At 41.7% G+C, this 16334-nt stretch overlaps 1 protein-coding gene across 5 annotated transcripts in view; it reads right to left on the reverse strand.

The window, feature by feature from the left end:
* The window catches only part of mffa (mitochondrial fission factor a), a 39625-nt gene extending 24487 nt beyond the window's left edge, over nucleotides 1-15138 (reverse strand). For 4 of the 5 annotated variants that reach the window (XM_072255085.1, XM_072255084.1, XM_072255083.1 and 1 more), the window contains exons 1-4: nucleotides 14902-15138; nucleotides 9412-9643; nucleotides 4914-5077; nucleotides 2360-2448 (exon numbers count right to left, since the gene is read on the reverse strand). In XM_072255085.1, coding sequence (XP_072111186.1) covers nucleotides 2360-2448; nucleotides 4914-5077; nucleotides 9412-9625 — 467 coding nt within the window. In that variant the 5' untranslated portion in view covers nucleotides 9626-9643; nucleotides 14902-15138. The remainder of the gene's footprint in view (nucleotides 1-2359; nucleotides 2449-4913; nucleotides 5078-9411; nucleotides 9644-14901) is intronic. The other variant, XM_072255082.1, reaches the window with a different exon arrangement.
* Nucleotides 15139-16334: the final 1196 nt, after the last annotated feature.

A 16334-nucleotide genomic window follows, 5' to 3' on the forward strand; every position in this document is an offset into this window, starting at 1 on the left:
AATTTCAGCTGATAAAATGGTATTTTGTACTTTCATCCCAATCCAAAGGGCACGGATAACCTTTCCAGCTACAAACCACCAACTCTAATCCTTCCCTAATTTATCATCTTTAAACTTAATTTACATTAGAGTGATTTTAACTACAGATCAGATTTTCTGTCACTGCTTGATTTTTTAAAAAATCTAACTTGTCAAACTCAAATAGTGACTAATGACAATAAGTTGAAGGAAAAAATAATAAATAGCGTTCAAGAATTGTAAAACTCACCTGAATTATCGGTACTTAATTATGGAAAGGATAGCATTAGGCAAACAGTACAATTAGCTATTATAAAATTTAAAACGTTTAGCCATACTTCACCTTCTAGAAATGGAATTAAGAGAAAAGATATGCAGTTTCTTTGCAGGGAGATGAGGTACATATAATAGAACAATGAACTTTGTTCAGAGCTAATGCAATGTTTATTTCAACAAGCAATTAAATGTAATTTAGAACAAATGTCAGAAAATGCCTGCACCTACAGTGGTGCTAGAAAGTTTATGAACCCTGTAGCATTTTCTCCTTCTGCATAAATGACCTAGAATGTGATCAGGTCTTCATGCAAGTCTTAAAACTAGATAAAGAGAACCCAATTAAATAAATAACACAGAAAATATTATACTTATTAATTTATTTATTGAGAAAAATGATCCAATATTACATGTTTTTATTGGAAAAAGTATGTGGACCTCTGGGGTACAAAAGCTATTTCCAATCAAGAAGATGAGATCGGATGTGTGGGTTGCAGAGGTACCCTGCCCTATAAAGACACACAAAGTCAGGTTACTGACAGGGCCCACTCTTTTCAGGAAAGGTTTGTTTACATGCACCATGCCTCAATTAGAACAACTTTCAGAGGACTTTAGAAGAATTGTAGAGATGCATGAAGCTGGAAAAGGCTACAAAAGCATTTCTAAAGACCTGAGTGTTCACAGTAAGAGAAACTGTCTACAAATGGAGGAAACTCAGTACTGTTGCTACTTTCCCTAGGAGTGGGCATCTGCAAAGATCACATCAAGAACACAACGAGCAATGCTGAAGAAGGTGAAAAAGAACCCAAGGATAGCAGCAAAAGACATGCAGAAATCTTTAGAACTTTCTAAAGTCTCTGTTCATGTGAGCACTAGAAGAAAAACACTGAACAAGAATGGTGTTCATTGAAGGACACCACAGAAAAAAAAACACTGCTCTCCAAAAAAAAACATTGCTGTATGTCTCAAATTTGCAAAGATAACCTGGCTGTTCCACAACACTTCCGGGACAATGTTCTGTGGGCAGATGAGGACAGAAGTTGAACTTTTTGACAGAAATACACACAGCTATGTTTGGAGGAAAAAAGGCACACACCAACACCAAAACCTCATCCCAACTGTGAAACGTGGTGGAAGGAGAATCACAGTTTGGGGCTGCTTTGCTGCTTCAGGGCCTGGACAGCTTGCAATCGTTGTGGAAACAATGAATTCAAAATTGCATCAAGACATTTTACAGAAGAATATCAGGGAAGCAGTCCATCACCTGATGCTTAATAGAAGCTGGATAATGCAATAAGACAATGATCCAAAATACAACAGTATACCAATAACAGAATGGTTTAAAAAGAAGAAAATTTGTGTTTTGGAATGGCCATGGCAAAGTCCTGACCTTAATCCTACAGAAATGTTGTGGAAGGACCTGAAGCAAGCAGTTCATTCAAGGAACACCACCAACATCCCAGAGTTGAAGCAGTTTTGTAAGGAGAAATGGAGAAATGGAGAAATGGCTAAAATTCTTCCAAGTTGATGTGCAGGACTGATGAATAGTTACCAGAAATGTTTGATTGAAGTTATTGTTGTATGGGGAGGTGGGGAGGGGGGGTGGTGGAGAAATCATACCAGTTACTGAAGGCAAAGATTCACATACTTTTTTCCAACAAATACATGTAATATTGGATATTTTTTCTCAATAAATAAATGAAGTATAATGTTTTTAGTGTTATTTATTTAATTGGGTTCTCTTTATCTAGTTTTAGGACTTCCGTGAAGATCTGATCACATTTTAGGTCATAATTATGCAGAAACAGAAAAAATTCTACAGGGTTCACAAAATTTGTAGCACCACTCCAGTTTCAAACAGGTTGCTCTCTTCCTTTAAAAACATGTAAACTAAACATTCAAGTTGTAGACTTTTACATACAAATTATCAACCCTAAAGCATCAACCATTCCACGTGTCATCAAAAACGCAAATGATCACCTGGGGTGAGAACATACCAAATAACAAAGGACCATGGAAAGGAAGTTTGACGTAGATTGAATATAATTATCACTGGAGACCTACTCACATGGATTCTGTTCGGACAAGCTGCCCATTTGGTCGGGTGGCATTTTCACTCATTGAACGTTCCCTTCTTACACGAGCATGGGAGCGACCCTGAGGATGAAAAAAAGATTAAGCATCTCTTTTTTTTTAAAAGAAAAAAGTATTTGTCTATCTCCAATCTTGGTCTTTCACAGGAAGATTTCAAAACTCAAGTAATTTGCCTACTAAAAGCTGACAAATAAAGCAAGCATGATAATGAGTAAAATCAGTCATCCTTCCAGCTATAATCAGGTTTCTCTGTTTCCAGACTTCTCTAGAGAAATTTATTCTCCCTAAAATTCAATGATTATTTTAGGAATTCAATAAAATATTGGGACGGATGGTGTGAACCCCAAGGTCCTGAAGGAGTGCGCTGAGCAGCTGTGTTCTCCAGTGCATTTTCAATCTCAGTCTCAGCCTGGAAAAGGTCCCAACTATGTGGAAAAAATCATGTGTGGTCCCATTACCCAAGAAGTGTCAACCGAAAGTCTTGTATGACTACTGTCTAGTGGTCTTGTCCTCACTCATCATGAAGACCCTAGCGAGGCTAGTCCTGGCAAATCTCCGACCCTTGGTCAGATCAGCCCTGATCCCCTGCAGTTTTCCTACCAGGAGCACATTGGAGTTGATGATACTATCATCTATTGCAAAACAGAGCCTACTCCCATTTGGATAAGCAGGGCAGCACTGTGAGGATCATGTTTTTTGGTTTCTCAAATGCCTCTAATACCATACAGCCCTCATCGCTGGGGGAAAAGCTCCGTTCAGTACAGGTTGGCACTTCCATTGTATCCTAAATAATGGACTACCTGACTGACAGATGACAGTTTGTGCGGCTTCAGAGCGGTGTGTGTCTGTCAGACATGGCTATAAGCAGCACTGGGACCCCACAAGGGACTGCATTGACTCCCTTCCTGTTTACCTTGGACTTTAGATACACCACTGAGTCATGTCATCTGCAGAAATTCTCTGAAGACCTGGCAATAGTTGGGTGTATAATGGGAGGACGGGAGGATGAATACAGGGCCCTAGTGGTGGACTTTGTCAAATGATGCAAGCTGAATCATCTGCAGCTCAACATCAGTAAAACAACAGAGATAGTGATGGACTTTAGGAAGACTAAGCCTGCATTGCTCCCTGTTATTATTGATGGTGAGGACCTACAAGTACCTGGGGGTGCACCTGGATGTCAGACTTGAGGCAGCACCAACACAGGGGCTGTGTACAAGAAGAGCTAGAATCACCTCTACTTCCTGAGGAGACTGGGGTCCTTTGGAGTACACAGGCCTCTCCTTCATATGTTCTACCAGTCTGTTGTCACCAGTGCAATCTTCTATGCGGTGCTTCTGGGGCAACGGCATAAATACGGGTGATGCCCACAGGTTCAATAAAGTGATGAGAAAGGCTGGCTCTGTTATAGGAATCAGACTGGACACACCGGAGGCTGTGGTAGAACAAAGGACCCTACGAAAAATCCTGGCAATTTTAGACAATGTTTCTCACCCTCTGCATGCCACCCTGGCTGAACAAAGGAGTACTTCAGTAACAGACTAAGACAACTGTGGTGTTCCAAAGAGCACTATATGAGTTTATTCTTGCCCTTGGCCATTAGGCTCTATAATGAGTCAACCAATAGCCAGGGAAGTGATGACTTCCCTCTTGTTAGACTGTTTGAGGTAACTTTTTTTTTTATTCTTTCTTCACTTCCAAGATTTGTATATCTGTGCACTTGTAATGCTACCGTGACACTGTAATTTCCTTTGGGATAATAAAGTATCTATCTGAATAAATACATCAAAGACCAACACATACTTATTTCAGGCCAGTACAGCCAATACTTCAATGCATAAATGGCATGTTTTAAGCAAATTAATTGTTAATACAGAGGATTTGACCATGTTATTATAGCAACAATGAGAGGAAGCACATAAAATAAATTTAAAAAAAGCAATAGCCAGTAAGATGGGCCACTAGATTCAGGGAAAATGTAGAGATTGAAAATATGGAGTACATCAAAGAACGTTGAAAATATGGAGTACATCAAAGATCAAAGAGCACCAGGGGCAGAAAAGTATTCTCAAGTCTCATGATCAACATGAGACTCTCAATTATTTAAAAATGTACATGTCCAGAACAGATTCTACAATGACTTTCCTAGTTGAAGAGGAGTTCATCATTGACCAGAAATTTAACTGAATCAAACAGATTTATCAGCACCAAATCATAGTTCACTAAAAATATTTAGATTCCTGTTAAAACGTGCAAAAATTGTCAAATTGTAAATGCTAGTTCATCATAGCAGATTTCTCTTAAACTCCCATCTAATACAAAAACAATACAAAGCAAATAATCACTAATCCCACATGGATATTCTGATAGCTTCGTTATCAGAAAGGAAATGAGCCCCAGTTGCTTCAGAAGAAGGTATGTCTACACACAAAAACTGTTGTGACAGCAATATTACACAACCTGTTATTCAGATCAATTAATTTAGCAACAATGCAACAATTACAATGGGCAAGAGTTGTATCACTCACTTCCTCAGTCTGTGGAGTTGAGACAACAGGCCGCTCTAGGTCCAAGAAGTCTAAAGGTTGCTCATTTAGGGTGAGCACTCGTGGAGGTGTTTTCAATGCTAAAGGCTCTGTAGGAGTTGATGTCATTAGATCCAGATCCCTTGGTCTGGAACTGTTATGGTCACCTAATAGAATAAACAAGTTTGTCACTCTTTGGAAGTGTAAAATTAGAGTGGAAAGAACAGATGCAAAAACATACAACAATCTTCAATCAAATTACAGGAAAAAACACTACAAACAAAAAATTATTAAGAATTATGCAGGAAATATGCAAGTATCATCAAGGTTAGTGAGGGAGAATGATAATGATGAGGAGTCATTTCGTCATATAGCAAGGTAAAGGTCCTTTGGCCTAGCATCCATCATTCCTTACTTTAATAGTAAGTATTTTCTGATCATCCATGGTCAAACGAGGTGGAGAATGCCAAGGATAACCTGGTAATATTTTATCTGTGCTGAAGTGGCCCTGCAACAAACATTCCAATCCAATCCTATCCATTCAAAAGGAAGGATTTACATGAATAAACAACAAACTACCATTCACAATAAAAGATTTAACATGTATGTAACTTCAGTTAGGCTGCATTTGGTATATTGTGTGCAGTTCTGTTCTCCCATTACAGGAAGCATGAGGAGGCTTTGTGGGGGACGCAGAAGAGGTTTTCTAGGATGCTGCCTAGATTAGAGGATATTAGCTACAAGAAATGGTAAAACAAACTCGGATTATTTCCTCTGGAACATCAGAAGCTGAGAGAAACCTGGTAGAAGTTTATAAAATTATAAAATGAATAAATAGGGTATACAGAGTTCTTGTTGCTCAAGGGGAGAAATGTCAAATACTAGAGGGCACGGCTTTAAGGTAAGGGGAGAAAGTTTAAAGGCGATGCGAGGGGCAATTATTTTTTTTGACACAGAGTGGTAGGTACCTGGAATATACTGCTGGGGTGGATGGTTGAAGAGAACATGATAGAAGAGTTTATGAGCCATGCAGGCAGGCACATGAACGTGCAGGGTAAGGAAGAATAAAATTCACATGCAGGCAGATGAAATTAGTTTATTTAGGCATCATGATTGGCACAGATTGTCCCTGATCTGTACTGTTCTATTTGAAAATTAAGATAACCTACAAAGGATTTTAGTGATTGCAAATCACTTTTGAGAAAGAATGAACAGGTGACCTACTTTAATAGCGAATTCTTCCATTTTACTGGGAATATAATGGTTTCATGCCAAGTCCTGGTCACAATTTACAACTACAGTGCAACATCTCCCCTGGATGACAGGGGAGAGCTTTAACACTCATTAGCAGTGTAACTAATATTTACCCAATTCATTTCTCGGGGAACATGGTAATATTCAAAAGCACAAAAATGAGTAGTGTTATATCAAGCCTGCAGTGATCTTGGAAATTAGCAGTTACATCGCAGTTGTGCAGGACCCGGCATTTGTGCTTGGAATTCAGGCACCCGAAGAATTCATAGTAGCAATATCTATCGGTTTCTATATAAAATATTAAATGCAAGAATCTTCCTTTCTCTCCTTACTGAAAGTTAACTACTTTGCTCCTACTCTGGTCCACGGTTGTTTGTGACCAATGCTCACTGCAACAAAAAATGTTTCCTGAGCAGGACAGTCTTGCTGTCTCAGGCCAAGAATCCCATCCCGGTTATTGAACAAACCCCTCTAGTGTAGAGAAGTGTGAGATAACGAAATGTCAAAAAAGGGACAGCAGTAAATATGTTTTGTCTGTATTAAGACTGCCTGGAATGCAGTTTGGGAGCGGTTCCTGAGGATGTGCAAGCAGTGTTATAATTAAAGGATTAATTTAAATTGAATGTCACAAGAAGTGATATAGAAACATAGAAAACCTACAGCACATTACAGGCCCTTCTGCCCTCAATGCTGTGCCGAACATGTACTTAGTTTAGAAGTTACCTGGAGTAACACAGAGCCCTCTATTTTTCTAAGATCCATGTACCTATCCAAGAGTTTCTTAAAAGACCCTATTGTATCCGCCTCCACCACCGTCGCCGGCAGCCCATTCTACACACACATCTCTCTCTATGTAAAAAAAACGTACCCCTGACATCTTCTCCGTACCTACTTCCAAGTACCTTAAAACTGTGCCCTCTCATGTTAGCCATTTCAGCCCTGGGAAAAACCCTCTGATTATCCACACGATCAATGCCTCTCATCATCTTATACACATCTATCAGGTCACCCCTCATCCTCCATCACTCCAAGGAGAAAAGACCAATTTTGCCAAACCTATTCTCATAAGGCATGCTCCCCAATCCAGGCAACATCCTTGTAAATCTCCTCTGCACCCTTTCTGTGGTTTCCACATCCTTCTTGTAGAGAGGCGACCAGAACTGAGCACAGTATTCCAAGTGGGGTCTGACCAGGGTCCTATATAGCTGTAACATTACCTCTTGGCTCCTAAACTCAATCCCACTATTGATTAAGGCCAATACGCCGTATGCCTTCCTAACCACAGAGTCAACCTGCGCAGCAGCTTTGAGTGTCCTATGGCCTTGGACCCCAAGATCCCTCTGATCCTCCACACTGCTAAGAGTCTTACCATTAATACTAAATTCTGCCATCATATTTGACTTACCAAAATGAACCACCTCACACTTATCTGGGTTGAACTCCATCTGCCACTTCTCAGCCCAGTTTTGTATCCTATTGATGTCCCGTTGTAACCTCTGACAGCCCTCCAAACTATCCACAACACCCCCAACCTTTGTGTCATCAGCAAATTTACTAACCCATCCCTCTACTTCCTTATCCAGGTCATTTATAAAAATCACGAAGAGAAGGGGTTCCAGAACAGATCCCTGAGGTGCACCACTGGTCACTGACCTCCATGCAGAATATGACCCCTCTGCAACCACTCTTTGCCTTCTGTGAGCAAGTCAATTTTGGATCCACAAAGCAATGTCCCCTTGGATCCCATGCCTCCTTACTTTCTCAATAAGCCTTGCACGGGGTACCTTATCAAATACCTTGCTGAAATCCATATACACTACATCTACTGCTCTACCTTCATCAATGTGTTTAGTCACATCCTCAAAAAATTCAATCAGGCTCGTAAGGCACGACCTGCCCTTGACAAAGCCATGCTGACTATTCCTAATCATAAGTCCTGCCTCTCAGGATCTTCTCCATCAATTTACCAACCACTGAAGTAAGACTCACTGGTCTATAATTTCCTAGACTATCTCTACTTCCTTTCTTGAATAAGGGCACAACATCTGCAACCCTCCAATCCTCCAGAAACTCTCCTGTCCCCATTGATGATGCAAAGATCATTGCTAGAGGCTCAGCAATCTCCTCCTTTGCCTCCCACAGTAGCTTGGGATATATCTCATTCAGTCCTGGTGACTTATCCAACTTGAAGCTCCAGCACATCCTCTTTCTTGATGTCTATATGCTCAAGCTTTTCAGTCCGCTGTAAGTCACCCCCCACAATCACCAAGGTCCTTTTCCGTAGTGAATACTGAAGCAAAGTATTCATTAAGTACCTCCATTACCATACACACTTTTCCACTGTCACATTTGATTGGTCCTATTCTCTCACGTCTTATCCTCTTGTTCTTCACATACTTGTAGAATACCTTGGGGGTTTTCCTTAATCCTGTTTGCCAAGGCCTTCTCGTGGCCCCTTCTGGCTCTCCTAATTTCATTCTTAAGCTCCTTCCTGCTAGCCTTATAATTTTCTAGATCTCTATCATTGCCTAGTTTTTTGAACCTTTCATAAGCTTTTCTTTTCTTCTTGACTAGATTTTCAACAGCCTTTGTACTCCATGGTTCCTGTACCCTACCATCCTTTCCATCTCATTGGAACGTACCTATGCAGAATGCCATGCAAATATTCCCTGAACATTTGCCACATTTCTGCTGTTCATTTCCTTGAGAACATCTGCTCCCAAGTTCCTGCCTGATAAGCTTCATATTTCCCCTTACTCCAATTAAATGTTTTCCAAACTTGTCTGCTCCTATCCCTCTCCAATGCTATGGTAAAGAAGATAGAATTGTGACCACTATCTCCAAAATTCTCTCCTATTGAGAGACCTGACACCTGACCAGGTTCATTTCCCAATACCAAATCAAGTACAGCCTCTCCTCTTGTAGGCTTACTTACATATTGTGTCAGGAAACCTTCCTGAATACACCTAACAAACTCCACTCCATCTAAACCCCTTGCTCTAGGGAGATGCCAATCAATATTGGGTAATTAAAATCTCCCATCACGATAACCCTGTTATTATTCCACCGCCTTTCCTCCATCTCTTCAGTTCACTTCCCACCTCCCCCAGCAATTTCAGCTTAAACTCTCCCCAACAGCTTTAGCAAACCTCTCTGCCAGGATATTGGTTCCCCTCAGATTCAAGTGCAACCCATCCTTACTGATATGACATTTAAAGACTCTTGGATTGAATGAGGAATACAATACCTGCTACAACAATCCTCTCTGGCACCTCCATTACAGTCGTGGTGGTTGGAAAGTCTCCTTTTGCCCACCTATCCTCGGCCGTTTCTGGTGCAACCTGAAGTCTCTCAGGCACTCTCATTCGCTGACTGATGCCCTCTGTGTATTCCATCTCATACTGGATGCGGTTAATTTCAGCCATATCACTGGTGGGAGAAGGAAATGCTGCTACGTTCATGATACTGGAAAGTAATAACTGCCAGGAGAATAAAGCACATTGACCAAAAAAATATTTTAAAATTAGTTACCACACAAAATCTCAACTGGAAGTCAAGCACAAACAATATGCATGAATATAATGAAACTTTAGAATCGTTTCAATCATAAACAACTACAGAACCTCAGAGGTGTCAACATCAACTATTGGAATATTATTGGGAGTATTCTGTCGACACTTCCCCCCACCCTAATTCAAGGTTCAGGAATAGTCATTACCCCTCAACCATCATGCTCTTTGAACCAGTCGAGAAAACTTCAATCACCCCAACACTGAGCTGATTTCGCAACCTATGGAATCACTTTTAAGGACTCTTCAACTCATGTTCTCGATAGTTACTACTTAGTATTTTCTTTCTTTTCTTTTTGTATTTGCAGTTTATTTTCCACTAATTAGATACCTCCATTAAAATTCTATGATTCTCTCTCTCTCTCCTCTTTTAACCAGAACAAATCATATTTATCTTCACCCAAATTAGATTTTCAAAACAAAGTTCCTGCAAAATAAAATGCATTTTGCTTCCCTCCTCACCAATAAGAAGTTGCATAGTCCCCTAAGTGGCTACTGAAAAATTCTAGAATTAGCTTTACTTTATTTAGCGAGACATCGACTGTTTACTCTTTTCCATGGATGCTGCCTGACTCGCTGAGTTCCTCTGGCATTGTATGGATTCCTGGCATCTGCAAACTTCTTTGTGATTGTATTTTTACTTGCATTTTGTCGGAAGGAACATGTCCCTTGTTCAACTTTTTCAATCCATCCAAGGTAAAATAAAAAATACATACTAAAAATAGTACTTTGCAAATAAAAACAGAAAATACTGGAAATACTTATATCAGACTGCATTTATGAGAAGAGAAGCAGCACAATTTGCAGAGTATTTCCAGTATTTTCTCTTTTTAGTCTAGATTTCCAGCGTCTGCAATTTTTTAATTACTTCTGCATGTGTGCTAATTAATCCTAACTTCAAAAGCAAGACTGCTGCCTTAGAGAAGAAATGCTGAAGTTGATTTAGATTCGTCTGACAAAAAGTAATATACTTTCCTACAATAAACCCTATTGCCAGGTTTTCATTCAATCACCAAGTCTATCTATACCCTGATAAAGAATCACCTTGTAACATGCCCTTTTACACTTTGTTCCCTCCTCCAGATCATTAATGTAAATAATGAGTAAACACTTGAGGGCCAAGAACTAAGCTTGGGGTACTACAGTCCTTACATCTCTCCAATCTGAAAACTACCTTTATCATTGCATCAACAAAAGGACATTTATTGCATCAGCAAACACCTTTTGGAAATCTTTGTGTTCACCTCTACCAGCTCTCCTTTTATCTTCAAAGAATTCAGTCAAATGTATCAAAGATTTAAGTTTCGTAAAATCACATTGACCAGGTTTAATTATAATAGAGCTTCCTAAATAAGTATTACTTCCTCTTTGATTACTCAAGCAAATTGCCAATAAAAGGTATTAAATTAGCTACATAAACACAAGAAATTGTGCAGAGGCTATAAGTCCACAGTAACACATATAAATGCTGGAGGAACTCAGCAGGTCAGGCAGCATCCATGGAAATTAGCTGGCAGGTAGTTCCCCGCCTCTGTCTTCATCCCTTGTCAAACAAGTCCTTCAGTGGCTACTTTTCAGTCTTCCATAACTTTCCAGAATTTAGCAAATTTTGGAAAAGATCATAAATGTGAAAAAATGTTGCACTAATCACTTAATATATTAAATTCTGCTAACACAGTTAAGTAGGTAGCATAGCGGTTAGCGTTATGTTGTTATAGCGCGGGATGTTCTGGAGCTCAGAGTATAATTTTGGCGCCGTCTGTAAGAAGTTTATACTGTATGTTCTCTCCGTGACCACATGGGTTTCTCCCAGGTGCTCTGGTTTCCTCCCAGTTCAAAGACATACCGGTCAATAGGTCAACTGGTCATTGTAAACTGTCCTGTGATTAGGCTAGGGTTAAGCAGGTGGGTTGCTGGGCGATGCAGCTCGTTGGGCCGGCCAGAAGAGACAGTATCCCTAAATAAATAAAAAACTAAAATAAAAAGCAACTTCAAATCTTTAGTGCTGGAAAGTCAGGATGTAATTGAAAAGTTTTCTGGCAAACAAAGAATTGGCTGCCAGTTCTCAGTACATCACAGAAACCAGAACTGGCACAAGCACCAGAGACAACTATGCTTACAGTTTTTGAAATCACCCTTGATCCCATTACGTGCTCCTCTCGCTAGCTGAGCACAAACAGTGGCTGGAACCACAACACATTCTAGTTCCCTTTTTATTGGTGGTGACAGAACTTGACCTCAATACACCTGACTTTTCTATGATTAAACCTTTCAACTTCACGAGGATAAAGAAATTTGGCATGATCTGCTGACCCTCACTAAATTTTATGGACCATAGAAAGCATCCTATCTGGATAAACCATGGCTCGGTAGGGCAACTGCTCTGCTTATGAATTCAAGAAGTGGCAAAGGATTCTGAAGACAACTCAATACACTGGCAGACGGAGAGAGAGCAGCACACCACGCGTGCGCAGCCCTCTGGTGAAAAATGATATCATATCCGTTAAATAGGGGCCGTGGACAATTCTGAGTTGATGGAGAGGGACGTGAAAGCACAGAGGAACATCTGGAGAAATTTCTGAAACGCTTGTTCCCTGCTGTCGCAACTGTGTGGTCGGGAATCTTTCGGAGGGTAGGCCTCAAAATCCCTGGCTTTGCCTGCTGTTGGCGACCGAGATTGAGGTCGAATTGTTCAGACAGAGATGGCGCTCAGTACTCGGTGTCCAACAGCTGATCAGAGCTTGAAGTTTTCGGATGACTCAAGAGTTGGACCGTGGTTGGCATGGCAGGGAGAGTTCTTCCTTCTCCCGTCTGCGTGAGATGTGGAACATTTGAGAGGCTTTGAACTTTTAATGTGCTCAAGGACTTCTTCATCAAGTTATGGTATTGTTGCACTGTTGTAACTATATGTTATAATTATGTGGTTTTGTCAGTTTTTCAGCCTTGGTCTGTCCTGTGTTTTGTGATATCACACCGGAGGAAATACTGTATCATTTCATAATGCATGCATTACTAAATGACAATAAAAGAGGACTACGTGTCTTCATAATCTAAAAAAAACTAGCCTCCCCTCCAACAGACTTTGTTTACACTCCTCACAACTTTCATAAGGCAACCTCAGTAGGTCCTCCATTGGTCGGGGTGAACCATCCGTCTATGTAATACGCTAATCAGGGCAGCTTGATATGGAGAGCAAGCTGTGCCCGTATAGCAGGCTCCCCCACTCCAGGCAGCTGATGAATCGAAAGCAACAGCAGAAACTGACACAGATTGGCACCAAAGGCATTGCAGCAGTTGCCAGTCAGCATTGAACTCAACATAGGATTGCCTTAAGGTCTCCAGTTCTGTTTCTTCCCTGGGGTTTACTCCCCAAGCCTTCCCCATGAGTGGATATAGCCTCAAGGAAGCAGAGGTTTGAGATCCGAATTTTCCTTCTCCTAGGTGAGCTGCCAACCATAAGGTGCCTTTGCCCCTACTCCTGTCAGGAGAAACGGTTCCACTGGGCTTAGTAACTAAGCAACATATGACAGCCAAGAGCTGGACTTGGTTGTCAGGGCCTATTTGAGACACATGCCATTTGAGGCATTTAATAGGTAGTGGGAGCTTGGCTGCACTACGTCCACTGGCTATAACAACCTTAGGAACTGGTAACGTAACCAATGTAATCAAAAACCCTCACTCACCTTAACATTCTTGTCTCCCCCACCCCTTGCCAAGCTGGCAGAAGGTACAAAAGCCTGAAATTTTGTTATCAAAATACATATACATCACCATATACAACCGTAGGATTCATTTTCTTGTGGGTGTACTCAACAAATCTACATAATAGTAACTATAACAGGATCAATGAAAGAACACCCAAAGTGCAGAAGACAACAAATTGTGCAAATGCAAATATAAATAAATAGCATTAAATAACAAGAACATGGGAGAACATGAGAAGAGGCGGCCTTGAAAGTGAGTCCATTGGTTGCAGGAACATTTCAACTATGGGGTCGGTGAAGATGAGTGAAGTTATCCCCTTTTGTCCAAAAGCCTGACGGTTGAGCATTCAAGTGGTAACTGTTCTTGAACCTGGTGGTGTGAGTCCTGAGGCTCTTGTACCTTCTACGTGAAGCCAGGAGCAAGAAGAGAGCATGACCTGGGTGGTGGGGATCCCTGATGAAGGATGCTGGCCTCCTAAGTCAGGGCTTCAAGTAGATATGTAGGTTGGGAGGGCTTTACCCGTGAAGTACTAGGCCAAATCCACTACTTGTTGTAGGATTTATGGCTCAGAGATATCCCCTATCCCACTATTACAAGATGATTAAATGGCTGCCTTGTGCAATAAGATAGACTCTTGACCTCACAATCTCCATTGTTGTGACCTGGCATCCGATTGTCCACCGCACTGCACTTCCTCTGCAATTATAACACTTCATTCGCATTCTGCTATTGTCAACGCCCAGCTGAAATGAACTGATCTGTATGAACAGTATTTATGTCTTTCACTGTAGCTCGACACATGTGACAATCATCATCAGGTGCCATGCCCACTTTGAGCTTTGGCCGCCATGGCCCACACACTCCTGTTTCGGGTCAAGTGGATCAATTCATTAGTATTCATTTCCAGTTCTCTGGCTGCTGTCTCCATCATCATTTGTCCTTGCCATCCTCTTGCTTTCTTCCCTTCAATCTTTCCCATAAATACTGTGCATTCTAACACCTCTTTCCTAATTACATGTCCAGTGAAGTTACGTTGCCTTTTCATGACCTCATACATTATTTCTCTTTTTGTGCTTGCTCTGTTCATGACATCCTCGTTAGATATTCGTTTCGTCCATGATGTGACAATAATAAACAAATTTACCGTACTACCACTACGTTCCTCCCCACCTTCGACATCAAAAGTGAAGACCCTGATGTCCCTTTTCCTTCTGCTAAAACAGCCACGACTGACTTTAATGAGAGCCGCTGGTGTCTGACGGCTGATTTTGTGGGAAGGTTGTGGGCCCTCCGATCTGTCCTGGCCGTGGGCTCTGACCTTGATCCTCAGCCCAGGGATGAAGCACCTCCACTCCTGCACCACGGAGATCAAGTCAGAGAAGCCACTGACCCCTGGTTGTTTATCTGCCCCTTTCCCCAGTGAAGCTGCGTCCCGCCAGTTTCCCCCTACTCTCTATGTTTACCTTTGCTGTCACTGGAGGCGGCGGCTCGGTTCCCGGCAGCAGGCCACGGCTGCTTAACGGCCAGCAGGATGATTTTATCTTGATCTTGGGTCCGGTCACCCGCCTCCCCAGATCACTACGGCCTGCCGCAACTCTTCACACAACAGGAACCATTTCGAGATGGTTGACACCAAATACCGGGAAGCCGGAACAACTGACGGAGCTGGTTGGGTCAGGTCCCCGTACCCGATCACTGCGCATGCTCAGCACAAGGCCCGCCATAGTGCGCGACTGCGCACGCGTGAAGGAGCCTTCGCCCTGTAGTTTTCAGTTGTCGTGGGTGTTCCTGGTGGTTGTAACCTTGTGTTGGCTCGTTGCTAGGGAAGTCTTCCCACTGTTCACACGATCAAGTTTAGATTAAATTGTATTTAATTGGGGTTAAAGTTTATTTTAATACTGTATTATTGTAGCGTGATTGGGTGACATTATGAAGGAAGTGATCATAGTCATAGTCATACTTTATTGATCCCGGGGGAAATTGGTTTTCGTTACAGTTGCACCATAAATAATAAATAGTAATAGAACCATAAATAGTTAAATAGCAATATGTATATTATGCCAGAAAATAAGAGCCTATTGGCTCAGGGTGTCTGACCCTCCAAGGGAGGAGTTGTAAAGTTTGATGGCCACAGGCAGGAATGACTTCCTATGACGCTCTGTGTTGCATCTCGGTGGAATGTGTCTCTGGCTGAATGTACTCCTGTGCCCACCCAGTACATTATGTAGTGGATGGGAGGCATTGTCCAAGATGGCATGCAACTTGGACAGCATCCTCTTTTCAGACACCACCGTCAGAGAGTCCAGTTCCAGCCCCACAATATCACTGGCCTTACGAATGAGTTTGTTGATCCCGTTGGTGTCTGCTACCCTCAGCCTGCTGCCCCAGCATACAACAGCAAACATGATTGCATTTGCCACCACAGACTCGTAGAACATCCTCAGCATCGTCCGGCAGATGTTAAAGGACCTCAGTCTCCTCAGGAAATAGAGACGGCTCTGACCCTTCTTGTAGACAGCCTCAGTGTTCTTTGACCAGTCCAGTTTATTGTCAATTCATATCCCCAGGTATTTGTAATCCTCCACCATGTCCACACTGACCCCCTGGATGGAAACGGGGGTCACAGGTACCTTAGCTCTCCTCAGGTCTACCACCAGCTCCTTAGTCTTTTTCACATTAAACTGCAGATAATTCTGCTCACACCATGTGACAAAGTTTCCTACCGTAGCCCTGTACTCAGCCTCATCTTCCTTGCTGATGCATCCAACTATGGCAGAGTCATCAGAAAACTTCTGAAGATGACAAGACTCTGTGCAGTAGTTGAAGTCTGAGGTGTAAATGGTGAAGAGAAAGGGAGACAAGACAGTCCCCTGTGGAGCCCCAGTGCTGCTGATCA

The sequence above is a fragment of the Mobula birostris genome, chromosome 4 (genome assembly GCF_030028105.1).
Source record: "Mobula birostris isolate sMobBir1 chromosome 4, sMobBir1.hap1, whole genome shotgun sequence".
Taxonomy (NCBI): Eukaryota; Metazoa; Chordata; class Chondrichthyes; order Myliobatiformes; family Myliobatidae; genus Mobula; species Mobula birostris.